Source organism: Zootoca vivipara, chromosome 14 (genome assembly GCF_965207765.1).
Source record: "Zootoca vivipara chromosome 14, rZooViv2.hap1.1, whole genome shotgun sequence".
In the NCBI taxonomy this organism is placed as follows: Eukaryota; Metazoa; Chordata; class Lepidosauria; order Squamata; family Lacertidae; genus Zootoca; species Zootoca vivipara.
The window spans coordinates 44,333,491-44,355,148 of NC_142597.1; the positions used below are offsets into that span (position 1 = coordinate 44,333,491).

Here is a 21,658-nt window from a genome sequence, read left to right on the forward strand (position 1 = left end):
GCAGATGCTCTATGCCGCTGAGCTATGGTCCTTCAAATGCAAAGGGAGAGCCTTATGTGTTCCACCTAGCACAGCACTGTCTGGCACTGACTGGCAGTGTCTGTCCAGGGTTTCAGGCCTGGCCTCCCCAGCCTTAGCGGGGGATTTCTGGGTGTTTCTGCAACGCAAGGCAGCTCCTCTGCCACGGTGCTGTGGCCTGACTGAGAAAGTCAGAGAGGAAGAGAAACTTTGCACTGCTGTGAAAGAAACAACCATAATTGGCTTTACGTAATTGGTGCATGACAGCAAGTGATTTATGTGGTTGGCTAATGAAAACCGCCACCCAGATGATAACACTTCCAAGCCTACTTGGAATGCATCTGCCTTCTTTACCTAAGAACACCAGAAGAGCCTGGTCGCTGGGTCAGACCAAAGGCGGCTCATCTAGTCCGGCATCCTGTTCTCACCGTGGCCATGCTCCCTGTTTATGAGTCTCATAGACTGAGATACAGAGGAATACTGCCTCTGACAGAGAGGGAGCAAAGCCATCATGGTAAGTAGCCATTGATAGCCTGATCCACCATGAATTCCCCCCCCCAAAAAAATCCCCTTTTAAAACCGTCCAATTTGTTGGCCATCACTATCTCTTGTGGCAGGGAGTTCCACAGTTTACCCATGCATGATGTGACAAAGTCCTTCCTTCGTCTCCCTAGAATCTCCCAGCATTCATTTTCAATGGGTGACTTTCTGGGGTTCTAGTATTGGGGGGGAGGGGGGGAGGAATTCTCCCTACGGTACCTACTTTCTCCGTGGAGGAAAAATTTATACAGCTCCCCTGAGTATCTTTTAGACCTGAGCCATAAAGGTTTTCCTTTCACCAGAAATCCAAAGCATTACCTTTTCTGCCTCTCAGTTTGTACTCTGAGCATACAAATAATAAAGGTTTGTTCTGCTGGCCAATCTGGATTTGCAGCAGCCCATGTAGAGACAATTTTTTTCACAGAGTCTTCCCTCAAGGGAATATTCAAAAAGCCCCAGCAGTGAGCACAGGTCTTGCCAGGGAGACGTGGTGTGACATTTCTGTATTTATAGGTAGAACATAGACATTCATCAAGGGGAGGGCATATGAAGAATTACAAGATTTGCATCTGTTGCTCCACCCACTTCCACATCTAGCCCCGCCCACAACGGGCATGTGGCCCTCAGATGGTTGCCCAGGACAGAATGTGGCCCTCAGCTGGAAAGGGTTCCCCCTGAGCAAGGGAGCTGCTGTTTTCTGCCCAAGAAAACGCATAATCGTTTTTGACCAGGACCACGATCCTTACCCTGGGCGACTAAGCGGCCCCCAATCTGCGCAGGGCTGGGTTTGGGGACTTGCCGAGGCAGCCCAATCGACCTGCCACAACGCCCAGCCGTGCGGGTGGGAGGGCCCTGAGCCAAGCGCTAATGTTAAATACATCTCAGGCTCGCTTGCTGCAATGGCCGCAAGCACTCCCCTCGCTTCAGCTGGTGGGGGGGGGAGGGAAGGCTGCCAGATGCTTTTCTGTTGCATTAAAAAGGAGAGAGAGGGAAACGGGGGGGGGGACACCATTAAGGAAGAGAAGCTTGAAAGGAACCTTTTCTGACAGCTGCTTAAAAACCTCCAGTGAGATGCTTGCAGGAGCAGAACCGCCTTCTCCAGCGCCAACCTTGTAAAACAACCGTTTCAGAGCAGCAGAAAGGGGCTGAGTTTTTCACTGGGGGAGGCAGTGGGAGGGGGTAGACTCCAAGGGCCAGGGAGTAAGCACCAGCCTGCTTGGCATGTTAGGCTGCATCCACAGAATTAGTGCTCCAGTCGAGGAAAGTAATAGTCCCACTCTGTTCTGCCTTGGCCAAACCACACCTGGAGCCCTGATTCCAGTTCTGCCTCCCACAATTAAGAAGGATGTTGACAAGCTGGAAGGTGGGCAGAGGAGGGCAACCAAGATGGCCATGGGCCTGGAAACCAAGCCTTGTGAGGAACGGTTGAGGGAGCTGGGGATGTTTAGCCTGGGAAAGAGGAGACTGAGAGGAGGTGTGAGAGCCATCTTCAAAAACCTGAAGGGCTGTTACATGGAGGATGGAGCAAGCTTGTTTTCTCCACTCCGGAGGCTAGGGCTTGAAGCAGTGGCTTCAAGTTACAAGAAAGGAGATTCCGACCAATCGTTAGGAAGAACTTTATGACAGTAAGAGCTGTTCAACAGTGGATCAGACTTCCTTGGGAGGTGACAGACTCTCCTTCCTTGGAAGGGTTTAAGCAGAGGTCGGGTGGCCATCTCTCTTGGATGCTTCAATTGAGATTCCTGCATTGCAGGGGGTTGGACTGGATGACCCTCGGGGGTTCCTTCCTCCCTCTATGATTCTAGAATCCCCAGTGGCACCTCCAAATTAAGGCTGGCAATGTCCCTCCTGCCTGACATGCTACTGTCATGCCCTAAACCTTCCGCACCTGCATTTGATCATAAAATATGTATCTCTGTTTGTGTGTGCTGTAGAAACTAGCTACTGAGGGCAACTGGGGCACTGCCCCACCAAGGTGATTCTTCTTGCCTTCGGCCAGTCCCACACCTGACTGCCTCTTTACGCACAACTAGCCCCCTGGGGCTGACCTTGCCCACCAGCTCCCTCCTCTTCCTCCTCTGCATTGCCCCTTGTTACCTCTGGTCCTGCCTTCCATCCCACAAGTCTCATTGGCACCAGTCACTGCTCAATAACAGAATTCTCTCACTACTAGGTCACTCTGCTAAATGCCACATCCTGGTATATCCTTCTCTAATTTTCAGAAGGCGGTTTAATGTACCCTGAAGAGCTGAGAGAGATCACCCCCCAACACACACACACACCTCATTTTCTCAGGGTTTGCAGCTAAACAAACAAGAGCCACAACAAAGATGAGGACAAAGTTTCCTGGAGTGCTTCTCCCCTCAAAAATCCCCCAGCAGTCATAAACCTCTGGAGGAGGAGGAAGCTAGGAGCCTTTCTTGATGATGGCGCACAGGAATTTCTGCTTCATTTAGGTGGCGCATGGAGCGTAGCCGGTCATTCGTTTTACTTCATTTCGGGGAAAGCTGACATAACAAAGGGGAAGGGAGGAAGGAGGGAGGGAGCGGAGAATGAGGACATGGTTTTGCAAGAGAAAGCACTTCCAAAACTGCTCTTTTCCACCGAGTTGGCAATGCAAGAGAAGAGCTTTTGCTAAGGGGAAATGTTTGTTTAGGATGCTGAAGCTGAATTTCACACGTGCAAAAATTTAAAAGTAAATTTATCTCACTGGGACGGATTGAGGGGGGTCATCTCCCCCAAATTCCTGCAAGACAACAGATCTCAGAGGAACCGGTGAAGCTTCCTCATACAGTCAGATCATTGGTCCTTCTAAGCCCAGGGGTGTCCATCCTGAAAGGGAGCAGCTCCTCAAGGTTTCAGGAAGGCAGTCTGTCTTACCCAGCTCTACCTGTCAGAGATTGAACCCGGGAGGTTCTGTGTGCACAGCACACAGCACAGTCGACCACTGAACTATGGGTCTTGCGCTAAAAGCAAAACAAGGTTCAAGTCCTCATGGTTCTAAATTAAAGGCTGCCTTATACTAAGTCAGACCTTCAGCCTATCTAAGCTCAGTATTGTCCGTGTTGACTAGCAGCAGCACTCCAGGACTTCAGGCAACATTCCCAGCTCTACCTCTGCAAAGCAGGGTCTGGTACTGCTAAGCTATGATCCTTTCCCTTAAAATAAACTAAGATTCCAGCCCTCATGATTCTAAAGAAAGGGATGGTTTAAACAGGAACACAGGAAGCTGCCTTATCCTGTGTCAGATCACTGGCCCATCTAGCTCAGTATTTTCATCGGGGACTGAACCTGGGACCTTCTCCATGCCAAGCTCTTACCACTGAGCTACGGCCCTACTCTAAGGGCTCTGTCGCAAATGTCCTCGGGACCTGTGGAAGACCCCTGGGGCAGATCTCCAAACTCCTCCTGCTCTCCGCTCCCCAGGTTATCACCCGCCTTAAACAGATGACGGAAATGCACCAGGAAGCCCAGGGAGCCAACCTTGCTCCAGTCACCCAAGCAGCCGTAACTCAACGCCGCTCAGGCTCTGCCGGCCTCACGGTGCTCCCACTGGTGATGACAGACAAGGAGCTAATTAAGAGGCAGGCGAATTCCTAGTGGGTATAATTCCCCCAAGCAGCAGCAGCAGCAGCCGCGCTACCACCAATTAATCAGATACACAAATGTTTGCAATTACAGTGAGGAAAAGGGGAGGGAGAGGGAGAGAAGAGAACGAAAACATGGGCTTTGTTCTCACAGGGTGTTTTGCAGAAACCACACCTGAAATGACATGAAAGTTTCCCTTCCTCCCTCTCATCCAATGAAGCTGAATGTTGGAAGATTCAGGACAGGTTAAAAAAAAAAAGCCCTTCTTCACGGAGCATGGAGTTAAACTGCGGAACTCACTCCCACAGGAGGCAGTGATGGCCATGAAAGACGAGGGAGAGGGCTATCAATGGCTATGAGCTACGACGGCTATACACTGCCTCCACAATTGGGAGGCAGCCATGCTTCTAAATAAAAGAGAGAGAGAGAGGGAGCTAGAGAGTGTAATGCAAGTAGGCTGCAAAACAAAAAGGCAACAAAAACTCAAAACAGAAGATGATAGTCTGAGTAAAGAGGGGAGCTACCTCTCACAACTTTGCAAACACCTCTGCGCCCCACTGGCAGCTGCTGCTAATCTATATTTAAAACACCCTCAAATTGCCTTTCGGCTGCCCAGCACTGCTGAAGGACATCACGTGATGTGACACTGTGCATTTATAAGATAATAAATGAACGTTCAGAAATAAAACAGGAGGTTTGAAGAACAGAGTCCAGAAAACGAACACTGGCTTTGCATCCCACCCAAGGCAAGCAGTGAAGTCGGGACTCAAAGGTCCCCTAACAATGTTTATTTTGCTGAACTACCGGTACATCGATGTTGCTTTTTAAAGAAAAGTTAAGACTAAAAGTGTCAAGTGGCTGGTGGCAGTATTTAATTTTTCCTTTTTTTATTTTGATACGTCAGGGACTTAGAAAAGATCTATAAAATGTTCCACTATCCTGGTTATTGTGGGGGCAAATGTCTTCTTTTTGTGGGGAGTGGGAGAGATAGTCAAACAGTGGCTCTTAGGCAATGAAGTACCTGGGAAAGTAGCTTGACAGCACAGAGGTCTCATTGCTATATAGGATCCTGGTTGACACAGCCATAGGTATGACTATTAAAATCCCAGTGGGAAAATTACTCTAGTTGTAGAAGAAATTTAGTGGGCATCTATATGGATTAGAGAACTATCTCCATCGATCTCTGCAACCACCAGAAGTGAGATGGCTGGTTGCTGGCTGGCATTAGGACCCCTCAGAAATTGTATAGAGGCTAAACTCTGAAGCAGGGAGGGTTGTGCCTTGCAAGTCTGATTCTACAAGCAGGAAAGTGCAAAATGCATGAGCTTAGAAACAAGACCGGTGGGAGGTAGTAGGCTGGGTCTTACCTTATAGTTTCTTCTACCAGCCGGTCAGAGCTGGAAAAAAAAGGGGGGGGAACATTTAAAAGAAACAGAATTTTATACATCATGATTTCTATAAACACAATCAGAGCAGCTTACGATAAAAGCAGGAAAACAGAATGGCTTTTTTGAATGTCACAGTAAACCATGGAGTAGAGAACCAAATGCGGCCCCCAGGCCTCTATCTGGCCCTTGGGACTCTCCCTCAAGGCCATGCCTCCTCAACAGCCCTACTTTGCAGCCTCCTGGAGTGTTTTTTTTTTTTGGCCTGGTTGAAATGTCAGTGTGGACAATACTGAGCAGACAAGGCAGCTTCCTGTGTTCCTAAATTAAACCTACACGATTTTCAGGAATGCAACTGGTGAGGACTTAAACATGACCATGTCCCTCAAATCAGCTGAATGGAAAAAACGAAACAAAAAACCTTGCTAGTCATCAACACTGTTTGAGGTCAAATAAGCAGCCTGCAACTTTTCTCACTGCTGCTAGGTACAAAGGCATTGCTATCAGGTAACAGGCATGTCTACATTGCCCAGGAACCAGCTTTAATTTGCCCCTCTCCATTGCATTTTTACATTAAACAATAACTTCAACATAACATACATAATCTAGAGAAGCTTATTTGAGTGCAAGAGTGAACTGTTTGCCCTATAACAATCCAAAGTTACTTGTTGGTAGCAATAACATGTTTCTAACGCAAAGCTTATTAATAATAGCTCAACTGTCAAAAAATCCTTTCCATATACAAGTTTGAGATTTTGGAGGAAGAAAATGGGTTCTGCCCCCGTTGACTAATGAAGACTCTCTCTTCTATTTATCCCCCTGGCAGCTCTTCTATGCTTTGTCAAACGGTCTGCAAGGGCCACCATCCATTACAAGGCTGACCCAATCTATCAAAAGGTATCTCAGATTTTGTTTTCCAGTGTTCGAAGCACCTTAGTTTAAAAAATCGCCTGCTTGACCAGAAATGCTGGAAAGGCTACAAGGAATCTCCCCCTATGTTTAGGGAAGCTTTGAACGTTTAATAGATTATTGTATTTTAATATTCTGGTATAAGCCGCCCAGAGTGGCTGGGGAAACCCAGCCAGATGGGCAGGGTATAAATAATAAATTATTACAGTATTATTATTATTATTATTATTATTATTATTATTATTATTATTATGTTGCATGAATGGCAACACAGGATACAGTGCACAATGTATTTGATATGGCCTGATTGCTACCACCACGGGAAGGGTTCAAGTCAGTATGAATGTAAGGGCCTGCTGGATCAGGCCAAAGGGGGCTCATCTAGTCCAGCATCCAGTTCTCACAGTGGCCAACCAGGTGCCCCTATTGAGAAGCCCACAAGCAGGACCTGGGTGCAACATTTTCTTCCTCCCCAGACCCCAAACTCTGCAACTGCTTGCCTGCTGAGCTCCGAGGAAGAGCCCGCAATTCCCCCCCCCCCAAGCAGGATTCTGCCTCCAGTTTGCAGAGAGGGAGAGAATCTGCTCATTTGATAAGTTTTACAAAAAGCTCCCCCTCGCTGCCACCACCCCTCCCCGTCTCAGCGCATGGATTTCCACATTTAGCAGAACGCTTCCCTAAGGCAACATAACTTTTTGCACAGTTCCCCCCCCCTCTTCCCACCTGCCCCATATTTTCCCAAAATATATTTAAACCCCTTGCAGGGAGCAGATGCCAAAGAAAGATGCCCACATTTTATCTAATTTAAGGAGTGGAACGGAGGAGTGGGGAGGGGGGAAGAAACCCAACAGATTCCTACTTTGGAATGCATGGCACCCCTGGGTAATATCATGGAAACGCATGGAAAAGGAGGTCACAAAAGAATAATAATAATAATAATAATAATAATAATAATAATAATAATAATAATAAAATAATAATAATACAGAAAATAAATCAAGGATGGTATCATACAGAAAAGAGAATGTTGCCTCTCTGTATGAGTCACTGTTCTGAAGGTGTCTCCCAAATACAGAAACATAGGAGCTGAAGACCCACTGAAATCAATGGGCGTGACTAATACAGGTCCATTTATTTCAGTGGGTCTACTCTGATGCAACCCAGGTGTTCATCTGAGGATGGGAAATTCTCCACATGCTTTACAACAAAACCAGCTTGGCTGAAAGTGGTGAAGTGTGCCTCTGGTTTTAGTTTAGATAACAAAGGATGCGTCTAAGCCTGTTGGGAATTTCAGCAACACTCCTCTGGACACTCAAGGATTAAAGCCCCTGCTTCGCATGCAGAAGGTCTCCTTCCAATCCCTGAAAGCCTCTCCAGCTACAATGGAGATTAGGTGACCTTCCTCTGTTTGAAACCCCAGAGAGTTGCTGCCAGTCAGGGCAGACAACACACGGCTAGCTGGACGCAGCATAAGAGGTAGCTGAGTGGAAGAGCACCTACTTTACATGAAGGAGGTAGGTATGTTTAAAGCACTCTTGTTACGCCACTTTAACAGTCATGGCTTCCCCCAAGGAATCCTGGGGACTGTGGTTCCTTAACCTCACAGCACCACAATTCCCAGGACCCATAATAAACTACAGCTTCCAGGGTGTTCTCCATGAATTTTAAAGTGCAGTGCTTTAAAATAGATGGTATGGATGGGCAAAGTTCACAGGCTTGGGCCTCGTCTACATGACCACTTGGTTTTTTTTACTGAGATTCTCAAAACAGAAGCATGGGGGGCGCAACATTTCTGCATCGCAGGGGGCTGGACTACATGACCCTCGGGGGTCCCTTCCAACTCTAGAATTCTATCATTTCAGACAACTAATGGCCGACCTAGATTTCCAGGTGCCACGGGAGACGCATCACGTGCCCTGTTTGATCTGGAGCTGAAATGCTTTTGCAAAGTACACGGTGGGCTGGTGACACAGCTCCAGAGAGAGGCCTTCTCAGTAGGCACCAGCATTGTTTTAAGATCAAGAGAAATAAACAAGCCCCATATGCACTAATGGAGTAATTAGCAGCAGCGTCAAGAAAGCTGGATTTATATTTTCAAAAGGCAACAGGGCGGTGGGTGGGAAGGAGCGAGGAAATCTGGGCCGTTTTCCAAAACCTTCCAAGGAGAGTTTGCGGCTCGCTCTTTTCTGAGGAAAAGCGCAAAGCTACACTATGGCGCTCGCTGCTGTGGGGGGCAGCAAGGACCCCCACCACGGATAGCTAATAAGAGAGGACTAGACAAATTCAAGCTGTCGATGGCTACTAGGCATGGGAGCTATGCTCTGTCTTCACGGTCAGAGGCAGCAATGTTTCTGAATGCTGGAAACCACAGGAGGGGAGAGCTGCTCTTGTGTCCAGACCATGCTTGTAGGTTTCCCAAAAGAGGCATCTGGCTGGCCACTGTGAGAACAGGATGATGGGCCATTGGCCTGATCCAGCAGGGCTCTTTTTGCGTTCTTGAAACTGCTAAGGGCCAGACCTTACCTTCCAAGTCCCGGACTGCAGAATCCGGGACCGGCAGCTGTGTGACACCGGAAGTTGCGCCGACGTAACTTCCGGTGTCGTTTTGCCCTTCTATGGGCACAAAAAAATGGCCACCGGCGGCTTCAAAAGTAGCTTCTACGCATGACCGGAAGTGCGTCGGCACGACTTCCGGTGTTGGCGGCGGTCATTTTTGGTGCCCATAGATGGGCGGGGCGACACCGGAAGTTGTGTCGACGCACTTCCGGTCATGCGTAGAAGCTACTTTTGAAGCCGGCGGCGGCCATTTTTTGTGCCCATAGAAGGGCAAATCAGAAAAAAAGGCCGCCGGCAGGAGAAAATAACGGAGAAAAACGGGAGAAGTGATACGGGGGACCACCGGGAAAAGGTAAGTAAAAACGGGGGTTTCCCGGGGGAAACGGGGTACTTGGCAGCTATGGGCCAGACTTTCACCTGCAGACATCTAAAAATTGACTGATAACGAATGCATTTACCCTATTTTTCCGTGTATAAGACTAGGGTTTTCCCCCTAAAAAATAATGTCAAAATTTTGGGGGCGCCTTGTACATGGATACATCTCCCCCCATTTTCTTAAATCAGGGTCCCCAAAAATAGGGGGCGTTTTATAGACGAAAAAAAGGTCCCATGTGCTCCAAACATGCAACTTACCCCTCCCCACCCTCTTCTTCTTCTTCTTTTACCTGGCAAGACAGATGAAGAGCTGACAGAAACATTTTTTAAAAACAACAACAACACGCCTCTTGGAAAGGGATGGCGTATAATGATGCTGATGCAAGCTAATGGCCCGGATTCAAGAACAGCAGCAGCCGGCGTCTTCCAAGAAAGATGACCCAACACAAAGCACCTTGTTTACAGTCAATCATGGCTTTGAAAAGGAATTCCTGCCTCATAGAATCATAAGGTTTGAAGGGACCCCCAGAGTCATCTAGTACAACTCCTTGCCATGCAGGAATCACATGCTTTTACCATCACACGGTTCTTCCTAATGTTTAGTCAGAATCTCCTTTCTTGTTATTGGGATCCATTGGTTCGGGTCATGGAATCATAGAATTGTAGTGGTGGAAGGGACCCTGAGGATCATCTAGTCCAACCCCCTGCAATGCAGTTTTCCCATACAGGATCAAACCTGCAACCTTGGGGTTATCAGCACCAAGCTCTAACCAACTGAGCTATCCAAGCTCCTTCCCTCTGGAGCAGCAGAAAGCAAGCTTGCTCCCTCTCCCATGTGACAGCCCTTCTGAATGTCTGGCTCTCATATCACCTCTCAGTCTTCTCTTCTCCAAGCTGAACATGTCCAGCTCCCTCAACTATCCCTACTAAGGCTTGGTTTCCAGGCCCTTCAATGAGTTCGACAGGGTTGCCATATTTCAAAAAGTGAAAACCCGGACACAAAAGTTGCAAAAAAATCTGCAAAAAAATTTCAACACTTTTTCCCCTGGGCATTTTTTTTTGTTTCCAAGACATTTGTTTCTGATGGACAAATCCCGGATATGTCCAGGAAATGCTAGACATATGACAGCCCTAAGTTAAACCTCTTAGCCTCATGTTCCCTTTCCAACTGGCACCAATCAACTATGGCCCTCCAGTTCACTCTGTCTGGCCCTTGAAACTCTCCACAAGCCATGCCCTTCTCTAGCCCCGTTCTGCATCCTGTGCCTTTTTACCTGGCTGCCAAGGTGTCCCCGAACCGTGACGGACCTGTCCATTCTCAGTCCGCTCACCATGAGCTCTGACAAGGCCGCACCTCATTTCAATCTTTTGCAGCCGTGGTTCATTTATTAAGCTTGCAATTCTATCCTGCTGTTCCTGCAACAGGGAGAGCACTTGCCAGCCGAGATTCTGCCAAGCCTGCCTGCCTGTAGAGATTCCTGGACGCACCCGAGCCCCACACAGATGCTTGAAGGAAGACAACCCAGCCAGGAACCCTATGGACGCACAGAGGACACTCCCATCCCCATCCTCACACTCTGGGTGGAGCAAGACGGTAACAAGTACATTAACTGTAACCCAGTGGTCTCTGAAATACGTCATCTCTCTTTCAGAAATCGAATGTGCGGGGTGAAGAAATACACTTTGCCCCCCATTATTGCCTGGTGCCACCAGCTGGTGTGGGCATGTCGTTGGGGCCATCAGAGCTCCTGGGCTTAGCGCTGCGATTCCTGAAACAATGTAAGTGATACATCATCCCATCGCCACCCCAAAATATCCACACAGCCGACCAGCCACAATCTTCATTTACGTGTTGTTGGAATGTACTGCTTCGTGTGGGGATGTTTCCATGCAGCACGATGAAGGCAGAGCCCATGATTTGCAGGAGGGAAGATACAAAGCCGTTAACAGTGGGAGATGAAAGGCTGCTTTCAAGGCTGAGCCATTTCCGTTTGGAGAGCAGATGGAGGGGAGCGCTGCTCTCCCGCCCAAGCACAAGGCTGCAAAGGAGAACTAAGATGGAAAAAGAACTGTGCTTAAGAATAAAGGAGCAGCTTGCAGGGATCGAAGCGTGCAACCTGGCACTGGGGATAATAGCTTCACTGATGCACAGGAAACTGAGGTGGTGCTCCAGAAACCCGCTAAATGGAAAGAAACTACAGGAAGGAAGCGGCTGGAGGGAACAACTCATGGTTTCAGTTGTCTCTACACAAATGCACAGAGTATGGGAAACAAACAAGATGAATTTGAGCTCTTAGTACAGGATGGCAAATACGACCTGGTGGGATAAGACTCATGACTGGAATGCAGGAATTGAGGGGTATAGAAGTGGCGTTGTATAGAATGGATGTGTACACTCGTGAAGAAATACATGACCTGGAACATGAAAAGGAGATTGAAAAGGGACCTTACTGTGGGTGTCTGCTATAGACCGCCAAGCCAGACTGAAGACTTGGATGATGCCTTACGAGAGCAGATTACCAAACATTAAAAAAGGAGAGAAATAGCAAGCATGGGGGACTTCAACTTCCCCAATATCTGTTGGGACTCAAACTCTGCCAAGAGTGTAAGGTCTCACAAATTCCTCCATTGCACCGCTGACAATTTCATTTCCCAGAAGCTGGAAAAACCAACAAGGAGATCATCTATTTTGGACCTGGTCCTCACCAATAGGGAGGAACTGATTGATGAAGTGCTCGGGAACTTGGGAGGAAGGGATCATGTTCTTCTGGGTTTCAGGATACAGAGGCAAGAGAAGCACGCACTCTGGACTTTAAGAAGGCCTTTTTTTTGAAAAGCTGAAGAAGCTCCTGGGTGTGATCCTGGGTGTGATCCTGTGTGATCAGAGACCTTCTCGGTAGTGGCGCCTGCCCTGTGGAACGCCCTCCCATCAGATGTCAAAGAGAAAAACAGCTACCAGAGTTTTAGAAGACATCTGAAGGCAGCCCTGTTTAGAGAGGCTTTTAATCTTTAATCGATTATTTTATTCTTCTGTTGGAAGCCGCCCAGAGTGGCTGGGGAAACCCAACCAGATGGGCGGGGTATAAATAATAAATTATTATTATTATTATTATTATTATTATTATTATTATTATTATTGAGAAGGGAGTCCAAGAAGGATGGGAGTTTCTATAAGGAGAAATATTAAAGGTCCAAATGCAGATAATACCAACGAGAAAGAAAAGTGGGAGGCATCTAAGGAAACAGGTGTGGCTGCATAAGGAGCTTATAAATGAGCTGAGAGTTAAGGAAGGCATGTGTATAAGAAATGGAAGAAAGGGGAAGTATACATGAGTAGCCAACAGTTGCAGGGAGAAAGTCAGGCTGGCTGAAGCTCAGAAGGAGCACCCTTCCAACTGTAAGATTCTATCACTCCATGAACCATTCAACGTGAACAGAGATGCAGTGGGTAAGGAGGATGTGTGTGTGTGGATTTGGGCCCCATCCCAAAATGCAAAGCCACTTTAAGTCCACCAGTTAAGATAGGGATGGCGAATAGCATTGGTGTGGAAGACATTCTAAACCGACCTACTCAAGCTGGTGCCCTCCAGATGTTTTGGGAGCTGTTGTCCAAAACATCTGGAGGGTGCCATGTTTCTTTGAGGGGGGGAGTGTTGTAAGCATCTCCACTGGTCTTCCAAAGCGACAGCTGTTTTACAGGGACTCAGCACTACCTCTTCATCCTCTGCGCATGGGACGTTTATTGCATTTTAAGCTGTGACTCCTGCATTGCAGGGGGTTGGACTAGATGACCCTTTGGGTGTCCCTTGCAACTCTACAGTTCTCTGATTCCATGACCCCCTGTGTGTAAGAAGAAGGGGGAGGCTGTGCACTCTCCTTGGGGGTGGGGAGGTGGGCCCAGGCTAGCCTATCTGCCTGCCCCCTGGTGCTGCCAAAGCCAGGATCCTCCCTCCCTCCCTGGAAGGCCAGTTCCTGGAGAGACTGACCCTCCCATGTAATTGCAGCAGATTCCCCCAGGAACCGGGATAAATGAACTTAAAAACAAAACTGGGCGGGCATTAATGTAAGTCATTACCACCAACCACATCTGTCAGAACAAATTCCAGTAATTCACTAATGGACTATGCAAAGCTTCTCTCTCTCTCTCTCTCTCTCCCCCCCCCCCCACTCTTACCCATTTCAGCTTTTTCACAGCCTTGCAAAGCTCTGAGCCAGAGAAATCTGCTGGAAAGGAACTACCGTTGAGGAGCTCTATAGGGGCACCCACCCACATAAAAAAAGAGATTTGTAATTAAGAATAATTCAAAGGAAATGGGGCGGGGGGGCATTGAGGCCTTCGTTAAGACAAACTAAGAAGAGAGGAAGGTTTAAGGGAGGCTTAAAAAAAGGGAAACATTCTTACCAGGCTGAATGTTAACCAAAAGAAGGCCATTGGGGTTAAGGATGCTATAGTGAGCATGATGGAAAAATGTCAGCTTGCCATTGGGAATGAGAGCTCTTCTGCCCAAACAGACACAATTTCGCCCTCTGCTTTTAATTAAAATATAAATATGCATGTATAGAGATAGAGGCATTGACACACACACAAAGTCTAAACCTCTTAGGGGCAATAACAATAATGTTGTTGTTGTTTAGTCGTGTCCGACTCTTCGTGACCCCATGGACCAGAGCTATTAATATTGTTGCTATTAATTAATAGCAATAATTAAATTTATTACCCGCCCTTCACCAGCAGGCCCCAGGATGGGTTACAACAACAATCTAAAAGTAATTAATTTTTTATTTAAAGATAATTGGTATAATAATTCTGTGAAATAAAATTTAAGTTTAACTTGCAAAATAAATCTGCTAAGGTGCATCCAATAATATTCAAACAAGAATGTCAACGCAGGCACATACCCAGAGCCCAGAAGAAGTTGGACTCAGCCAGGGTTCCCCAAACTAAGGCCTGTGGGCCGGATGCGGCCCAATCGCCTTCTCAATCCGGCCCGTGAATCAGCATGTTTTTACATGAGTAGAATGTGTACTTTTATTTAAAATGCATCTCTGGGTTATTTGAGGGGCATAGGAATTCATTCATATATTTTTTCCAAAATATAGTCCGGCCCCCCACAAGGTCTGAGGGACAGTGGACCGGCCCCCTGCTGAAAAAGTTTGCTGACTCCTGATTATGCTGCACCAGCAGAAGTAAACACTGAAAACAACCATTCCAGAGCATTTCACCTAAGTCATGCCTACTTCCAACCACTCCTTCCCTGCAGAATCAGATGCTTCCAAAACAAAACATCCTGCCTAAGGCAATTCTCATCCTCCAGGGAGGGGGTGAATCAGGTTTAGAAGCACACTTAGAAAGGTGCTAAATGGCTGGCCTTTGCCCCTCCCTCCCTGTGATTAGCAAAACAGGAACAAATTAAGCATCTCAGCAGAGTTATGCAAAATGCAGTAGGCACATTTGCTCAATGACTAAGGATCTCAAAATCCAGCTTTTACTGATTTGCTTCTCTCTCTCTCTTTAAATTAAAGCATGGAGTAAACACAACTATCTTCTAAGGATCAGAAACTTACTGTACTTTTCTCTCTTGGTTGGTTTTCAATTATTATTATTTTTTATGAAGGCACTGTCAGGCGGACATCAGATTCCACGCTTGGGCAAGAGGTGGTAGAGGCAAGTAGTGCATACACTTAAACGGAGAATAATAGTCTGGATGCTGGAACTTTTTAAAAAATGGTCAAGAGCCATTCTCACCAGGGGGAAGAACATAGGAAGCCTGCCTTATTGAGAGTCTGACCACTGGGTCCACCAGGCTCAGTACTGTCTGAACTGACTGAAAATAAACAAAGATTCTAGTCCTCATGGCTCTGAATAAAGGATTGAAATAGGAACACAGGAAGCCCCCTAAGGGTTCTGAATTAAGGACTGATTTAAACAGGCAGTTGTCCTATGCTGAGTCGGCCCTTGGGTCCATCTAGCTCAGTATTGTCACCATTTACTGGAAGCTCTCCAGAATCTGAAACAGGTTCTGCCCCAGCCCTACCTTGAGATGCTGTTGGGGATTGAACTTGGAGCTTTCTGCATGCAAAAGTGATGCTCTGCCACTGTACTGCGGCCCTTTCCCTTGAATCATGATGCTAGTCCTCATGATTCAAAATAGAGAGATGGTTTAAACACGAGCAGAGGAAGCTGTTTTCTGCTGAGTCAAACCACTGGGCCATCTGGCTCAGTCCTGCCTTCCCTGGCTGGCAGCAGATCTCCAGGGTTTCAAGGAGGGACATTCCGAGCCCTACTTGGAGATGCTGTTGGAGACTGAACCCAGAACCCCCTGCATCTAAAAGGAGAGTTCCCCAACATCCAGCTGCGAATCCTTTCCTCCATGCAGGGGGTGAGCTCCGTGACCTCACCACACCGCAAGCAGAACGTTCATAAAGGCACAACTCATCCTGCCAAAGCTTCAAGGAACATTCGCCTCATTGCATCCTTTCCAAGTTCCAAAAAAACAAAGCAAGAAAGAAATTCAACGGGGAACCAGCTGGAGAAGAATGTGTGTGTTCTGCAGTTCCAACAACAGCCCTTCTTGCTTTCCTACACTTTCTTAATTTATTTTTATAGAAGAGTATATTTTGGTTCAAGCCACAGGAGCAGCAAAAATAGCAAAGCACCAGGGTGATTCAAAACTCTGCAGAGAGAGAGAAAGAGAAGGGGGGAGAAAAAGAAGCACCTTGCCCATCTAGGAGAGAACAGGTACGGTAGGATAGGATGGCAGCTTTATTTAGCGATCTTCCTAGCCGATAATGATGATGATGATGATGATGATGATGATAATAATAATAATAACAATAATATATTTATACCCCGCCCATCTGGCTGGGTTTCCCCAGCCACTCTGGGCGGCTTCCAACAGAAAAATAAAACACAGTAATCTTTTAAACATTAAAAGCCTCCCTGAACAGGGCTGCCTTCAGATGTCTTCTAAAAGTCTGGTAGTTGTTTTCCTCTTTGACATCTGTTGGGAGGGCGTTCCACAGGGCAGGCGCCACCACCGAGAAGGCCCTCTGCCTAGTTCCCTGCAACTTGGCTTCTCGCAACGAGGGAACTGCCAAAAGGCCCTCGGTGCTGGACCTCAGTGTCCGGGCAGAACGATGGGGGTGGAGACGCTCCTTCAGGTATACTGGACCGAGGCCATTTAGGGCTGTAAAGGTCAACACCAACACTTTGAATTGTGCTCGGAAACGTTGTTGTTGTTGTTTAGTCGTTTAGTCATGTCCGACTCTTCGTACTGGGAGCCAATGTAGATCTTTCTACATTGTGGTCTCGGCAGCCGCTCCCAGTCACAAGTCTAGCTGCTGCATTCTGGATTAGTTGTAGTTTCTGAGTCACCTTCAAAGGTAGCCCCAAGCAGAGCGCATTGCAGTAGTCCAAGCGAGAGATAACTAGAGCATGCACCACTCTGGCTACAGTCTGCAGGCAGGTAGGGTCTCAGCCTGCGTACCAGCCGAGCGAGTGATTTAGAAGTCCCAAGCTGGGCTTCTTTTATCGGAGCTCTTAAAAGCTACGTTGCAATCTGGCAAGTGGAGACGCCTTGTCCAGTTAAGAGCCAGGCTCCGTTGGAGCCCTTTGCAGACTCTGCTGGCAGGACCGAGGGTGGGTGGGTTGGAGGCAGAAGCGCCATAAGGATAAAGGAATTTTGGGCACAGTGCAGCCAGACTCCTGTGCATGGGAGGTGCCTGTGAACCCTACGCTCCGTTTATTTACGTATTTCATAAAACTTAGAGCCCACTGACAGAATACCAGATCTGCATGAAGAAGATCCTGGATTCAAACTTAGGAAGGGTCGAGGGCAATCTCTGACTGACACCCCGGAGAGTCACTGCCAGCCAGTGTGGGCAAAGCAAAGTTTGATGGAACAGCGGTCTGTCTTGGTAGAAGGTGATGCCTTCTGAGCTCCAATCTTGCACACCTCACTCTGTCAACGCCAGGCTTCCAGTAACTAATGAACAAAGTATACCCTGCAAGGCTGAGGTTTGCCACACCTGGTCCAAACAATGCACATTTGCTGTGGGTTTATGATCAAGCAAATAAATACTTGTTGCTGTTAGGGAGGCTTGCCCTGGAATGGCCACCCCAAGGAAGTCTTGCAACAATGCCATTTCTCTCCCCTCCACTGGCTGGAAGCTCACGTTCCTCTGACATGAACTGCCAACCGAAAGGAAAGCCAAGGGCATAAACAGATTTGCCTGCACCCACCCTCTATTACCCTTGCTCTGCCCGTGATTTGGGGCTTGGGATACTCAAAATACTACGAAAATCTAATAGAGCAAATGTTAAAGAGCGTGGTGACCAGGCACTCTTTGTCCTTATGAACTGGCAGTCATAAGAATCAAACAGGGAAGAATATAATAGAATCAGTTTGTACCAGCCTTTGCAGACCTAATGTTCTCTGAGTGTTTTGGACTGCAACTCCCATTAGCCCTAGACACCACTGGTCAGAATCTGCAAGTAGATAGAAGGGGGGACCCTCAAGCCTGGGCCTCTTTATGTGGCCCTCGGGAATCTCCCCAGACCACGCCTCCTTCCCAGCCACGCCTCCTTTCTCAAGGCCACACTCTTCCCTGGCCCTGCTCCACATCCTCCCATGACTGCTTCTGCCGGGCTGGAAAAAGTGTCCTTGAACTATGGTCATGCCTCCTAGATGGAGAAGAGAGAGAAGAGGGTGTGCAGAATCTGCATCCGCTGCTTCCCCCAGAAGGTTGCTTGGGAAGGAATGCGACCCTTGGGCTGGGGGGGGGGGGGAGAAAGACTTCTCAACTCCTGAACTACTGGGTTGCAGTGGGTCAAAGCATGATCAGCGGACACGGAGCAATGGATTCAAGCTACAAGAAAGAAGACTCCACCTCAACATTAGGAAGAACTTCCTGACAGTAAGAGCTGTTCGACAGTGGAATTTGCTGCCAAGGAGTGTGGTGGAGTCTCCTTCTTTTAAGCGGAGACTTGACAGCCATCTGTCAGGAATGCTTTGATGGTGTTTCCTGCTTGACTGGATGGCCCTTGTGGTCTCTTCCAACTCTATGATTCTATGATCACTGTACAAATAAACAATTAACAGAAAAAAGTGGGTCCCCAAAATGCTTTTTGGGCAAAAGGTGGAACCTCAGGTCTCAATTGCTGAAAATTGCTGTTTAAGTTCTTGTGTTCTGATATATAAAGGGGGGGGGAGAGAAAACAGTTCTATGAGTTCTTGTGTTCTAGTATATACATAGAAAACTGCTGCACAAGTTCTTGTGTTCTGATATACAAGCAGTGACCATTCTGCATGCGTCCAATTGATGTGTGACTGCTAACATGCACACCACTTTTGGCCCTGGAAGGTGGCGGAAAGGGCTGACATTTGCTATGACCAGGAACACGAGCCAGAGCCAGTATATATGAAGAGAAAAGTGCTGCACGAATTATTGTGTGTGCATGATAGCTCTCTCTCTCTCTCTCTCTCTATATATATATATGTAAAACTGCTGTACTAGCTCTTGTGCTCTGATTATATATAGGGTAAATCCCTTGCCAGAGAAAACAGATGAAATAAATGCACGTACAGACATAAAAGACCGGCTGTTATTTGTACTAATGATGCTCAAGCAAGCCCACTCTCTCTCTACCGCATCTGCCTTTCATGCCGGTTATTTATAAATACCAACAACAATAGTAATGGTAATAATAAAGAAGCCCAGGAGAGCTCCTCTGCCCCTTGGAGCATTCCGCGCACGCACTCACAGGCACACAGAAAAACCCTAATTAAGCTGTTCGAGGACCTGCCTGGCTCCGTTATGTAACTGTGCTCCTCCATCACAGCCACTGTTTCCATAAACGGGAACTCCGAGGGGGGAGACGGGGAGTGGCCCCATCGGTCAATATGGCAGAGCGGCTCACCGACAAGATCCCCCTGGGCTTTCTCCTCATACTCCAGCAGTCTGCTACCCTTCACAACAGTGGTGGAGAGGAGGAGAATCAGTAGACGTCACTTCCTGCTGGTTCCTACACAACACAGCTCTCTGTATGCAATGGGTAAAGGTAAAGGGACCCCTGACCATTAGGTCCAGTCGTGACCGACTCTGGGGTTGCGCGCTGATCTCGCATTATTGGCTGAGGGAGCTGGCGTATAGCTTCCAGGTCATGTGGCCAGCATGACAAAGCCGCTTCTGGCAAACCAGAGCAGCACATGGAAACACCGTTTACCTTCCCTCTGTAGCGGTTCCTATTTATCTACTTGCATTTTGACGTGCTTTCGAACTGCTAGGTTGGCAGGAGCTGGGACCAAGCAACGGGAGCTCACCCCGTCACAGGGATTCGAACCGCCGACCTTCTGATCAGCAAGCCTTAGGCTCAGTGGTTTAACCACAGCGCCACCTGAGTCCCGTATGCAATGGGTATGGATGGCTAAAAAAAACCCCTCACTATACCAATGCATATTCCACATGGCCACTGCCTAGGAAAGCTAAACCCTGGAATAAGCCCCCAAGAACCAGCAGACCTGATGGGGCATCTGTGCTGCCTGTGGAGAACCAGGTCCCTAAGTTATCCGACTACTTGCCTTTGCTGCCTTACTGGGCCAGCCTCCCCAGAGCTTCCTGGCTCCAGTGGTGGGCCATGCTTCTAAGCCATGCTCTGCTTGTCGGCCATGGACCTGTGACAGGGCCTTTTCAGTGGTGGCTCCCCGTTTGTGGAACGCCCTCCCTTGGCTTGCCTTTACTCTAAGAGACACCAATGCCCAAATGTTTCAAGAGAAAAAGGTAAGAAGAGCCTGCTGGATCAGGCCAACGGCCCATCTAATCCAGCATCTTGTTTCCACAGCGGCCCGCCGGATAACTATGAAAATGTTTTTAATGTTTGATGTTTTATTGTGCTTTTCATATTTTGCTGGGAGCCACCCACAGTGGCTGAGGCAGCCCAGTCTTATGGGTGGCATAAAAAAGTAAAATAAAATAGTAGTATGGTAGTAGAAATAATAATATTAGTTTTTACCCGCCATGTATAAGTCCAATCCTCCTTTAGAGCCATCCACGTTGGCTTCTTTCATAGGGGAGTTGCTCCACGCCCCCCCGAACACATTGGGCTGCCCTTTTCTGAACCTTTTCCAGTTGTGCAATATCTGTTTTGAGGGGGGGTGGGGGTGAGCAGAACTGCAGGCATTCAGGGAAGGCCACATAGCAAGGCCTGACGCCAAGAGCTTCCACCCTTCAGAGGTAAACCAGGTCTTTATGGAGAGAAGGCAGGCTTTAACTATACTGCCCCCCAGAAAAAAACAAAACACTTTACAGTACATACAAATGAATTCCTTCAGTGCGGATTTAGGCAACTACTCCTCCCCTGCCCCCACAAGCCATTAAGCTTCGGAAGCTCTCAGGGCTACACTCTCCAAAAACACACACACAGAAGTGAGTGCTGAGCTGACAAACTCATTTCCTCTTAGCCCAGCACTTTGCAGGATGAGCAGCTGAAGCCTGTCCATTCATCACCCAGCCCTGTGCCTCCATTTGATGGAAAGCCTCGCCCGCTACAGGAGGGAAGGCGGGGTGGGGGTGGGGGGAGAAAGAAGAACCACACAAATGGATGAATTATTTACTCTGCCCGCCTAAAAGGGTATTAGCTGGGGAAAGTGGGGCAGGGAAAGGGAGAGGTGCTTTGCAGAGCTGGTCATCAAGGAAACCCAGCAGGCTGCTTCGCTTATTACTCATACGCAGGATGGGCAGAGGAGCACCTCTGCTTGGGCATCCCTAATGCAAACAAACATTAGGATTCCAATTAAACTGCGGAAAGGGCTGCCTCAAAAGGGGGTGGATGGACTCTCCTTGAGCAGAGGTTTCCAAACAGGGGTTGGACGGCCATCTGTCAGGGATGCTCTGGTAGATTCCTGCATTGCAGGGGGTTGGACTGGATGACCCTTGGGGGTCCCTTCCAACGCCACAATTTATGGGGTTTACGCCACCTACACTGGTGACCCACTTGCTTCAGAGAGCAGTCTGGAGTGCTAGGTGTAATGCCTAAGGCTCTAACTTGGCCTTACTTAACTGGGTGCCGTCCAGATGTTCTGGACTATGGCTCCCACCAGCCCAAGGCGGCAGCATGTCAAGCCACTGGTCCCTCTAGCTCAATACTGTCAACACTGACTGGCAGGAGCTCTCCTGGGATTCAGGCAGGAGCCTTTTCCTACCCTTACTGGAGATGCCGCCCCTGGGGATTGAACCTGGGACTTTCTGCCTGCCACTGAGCTTTGGTTCTTCCTGTAACATAGAGCAAG

The 21,658-nt window shown here is 48.0% G+C and overlaps 1 protein-coding gene across 3 annotated transcripts in view; it reads right to left on the reverse strand.

Moving 5' to 3' along the window:
• GOSR1 (golgi SNAP receptor complex member 1) overlaps positions 1–21,658 on the reverse strand; it is an 82,678-nt gene that overhangs the window by 44,366 nt on the left and 16,654 nt on the right. For all 3 annotated transcript variants that reach the window (XM_088657571.1, XM_060283079.2, XM_060283078.2), the window contains exon 7: positions 5,514–5,543. In XM_088657571.1, the coding sequence (XP_088513697.1) occupies positions 5,514–5,543 (30 nt within the window). The remainder of the gene's footprint in view (positions 1–5,513; positions 5,544–21,658) is intronic.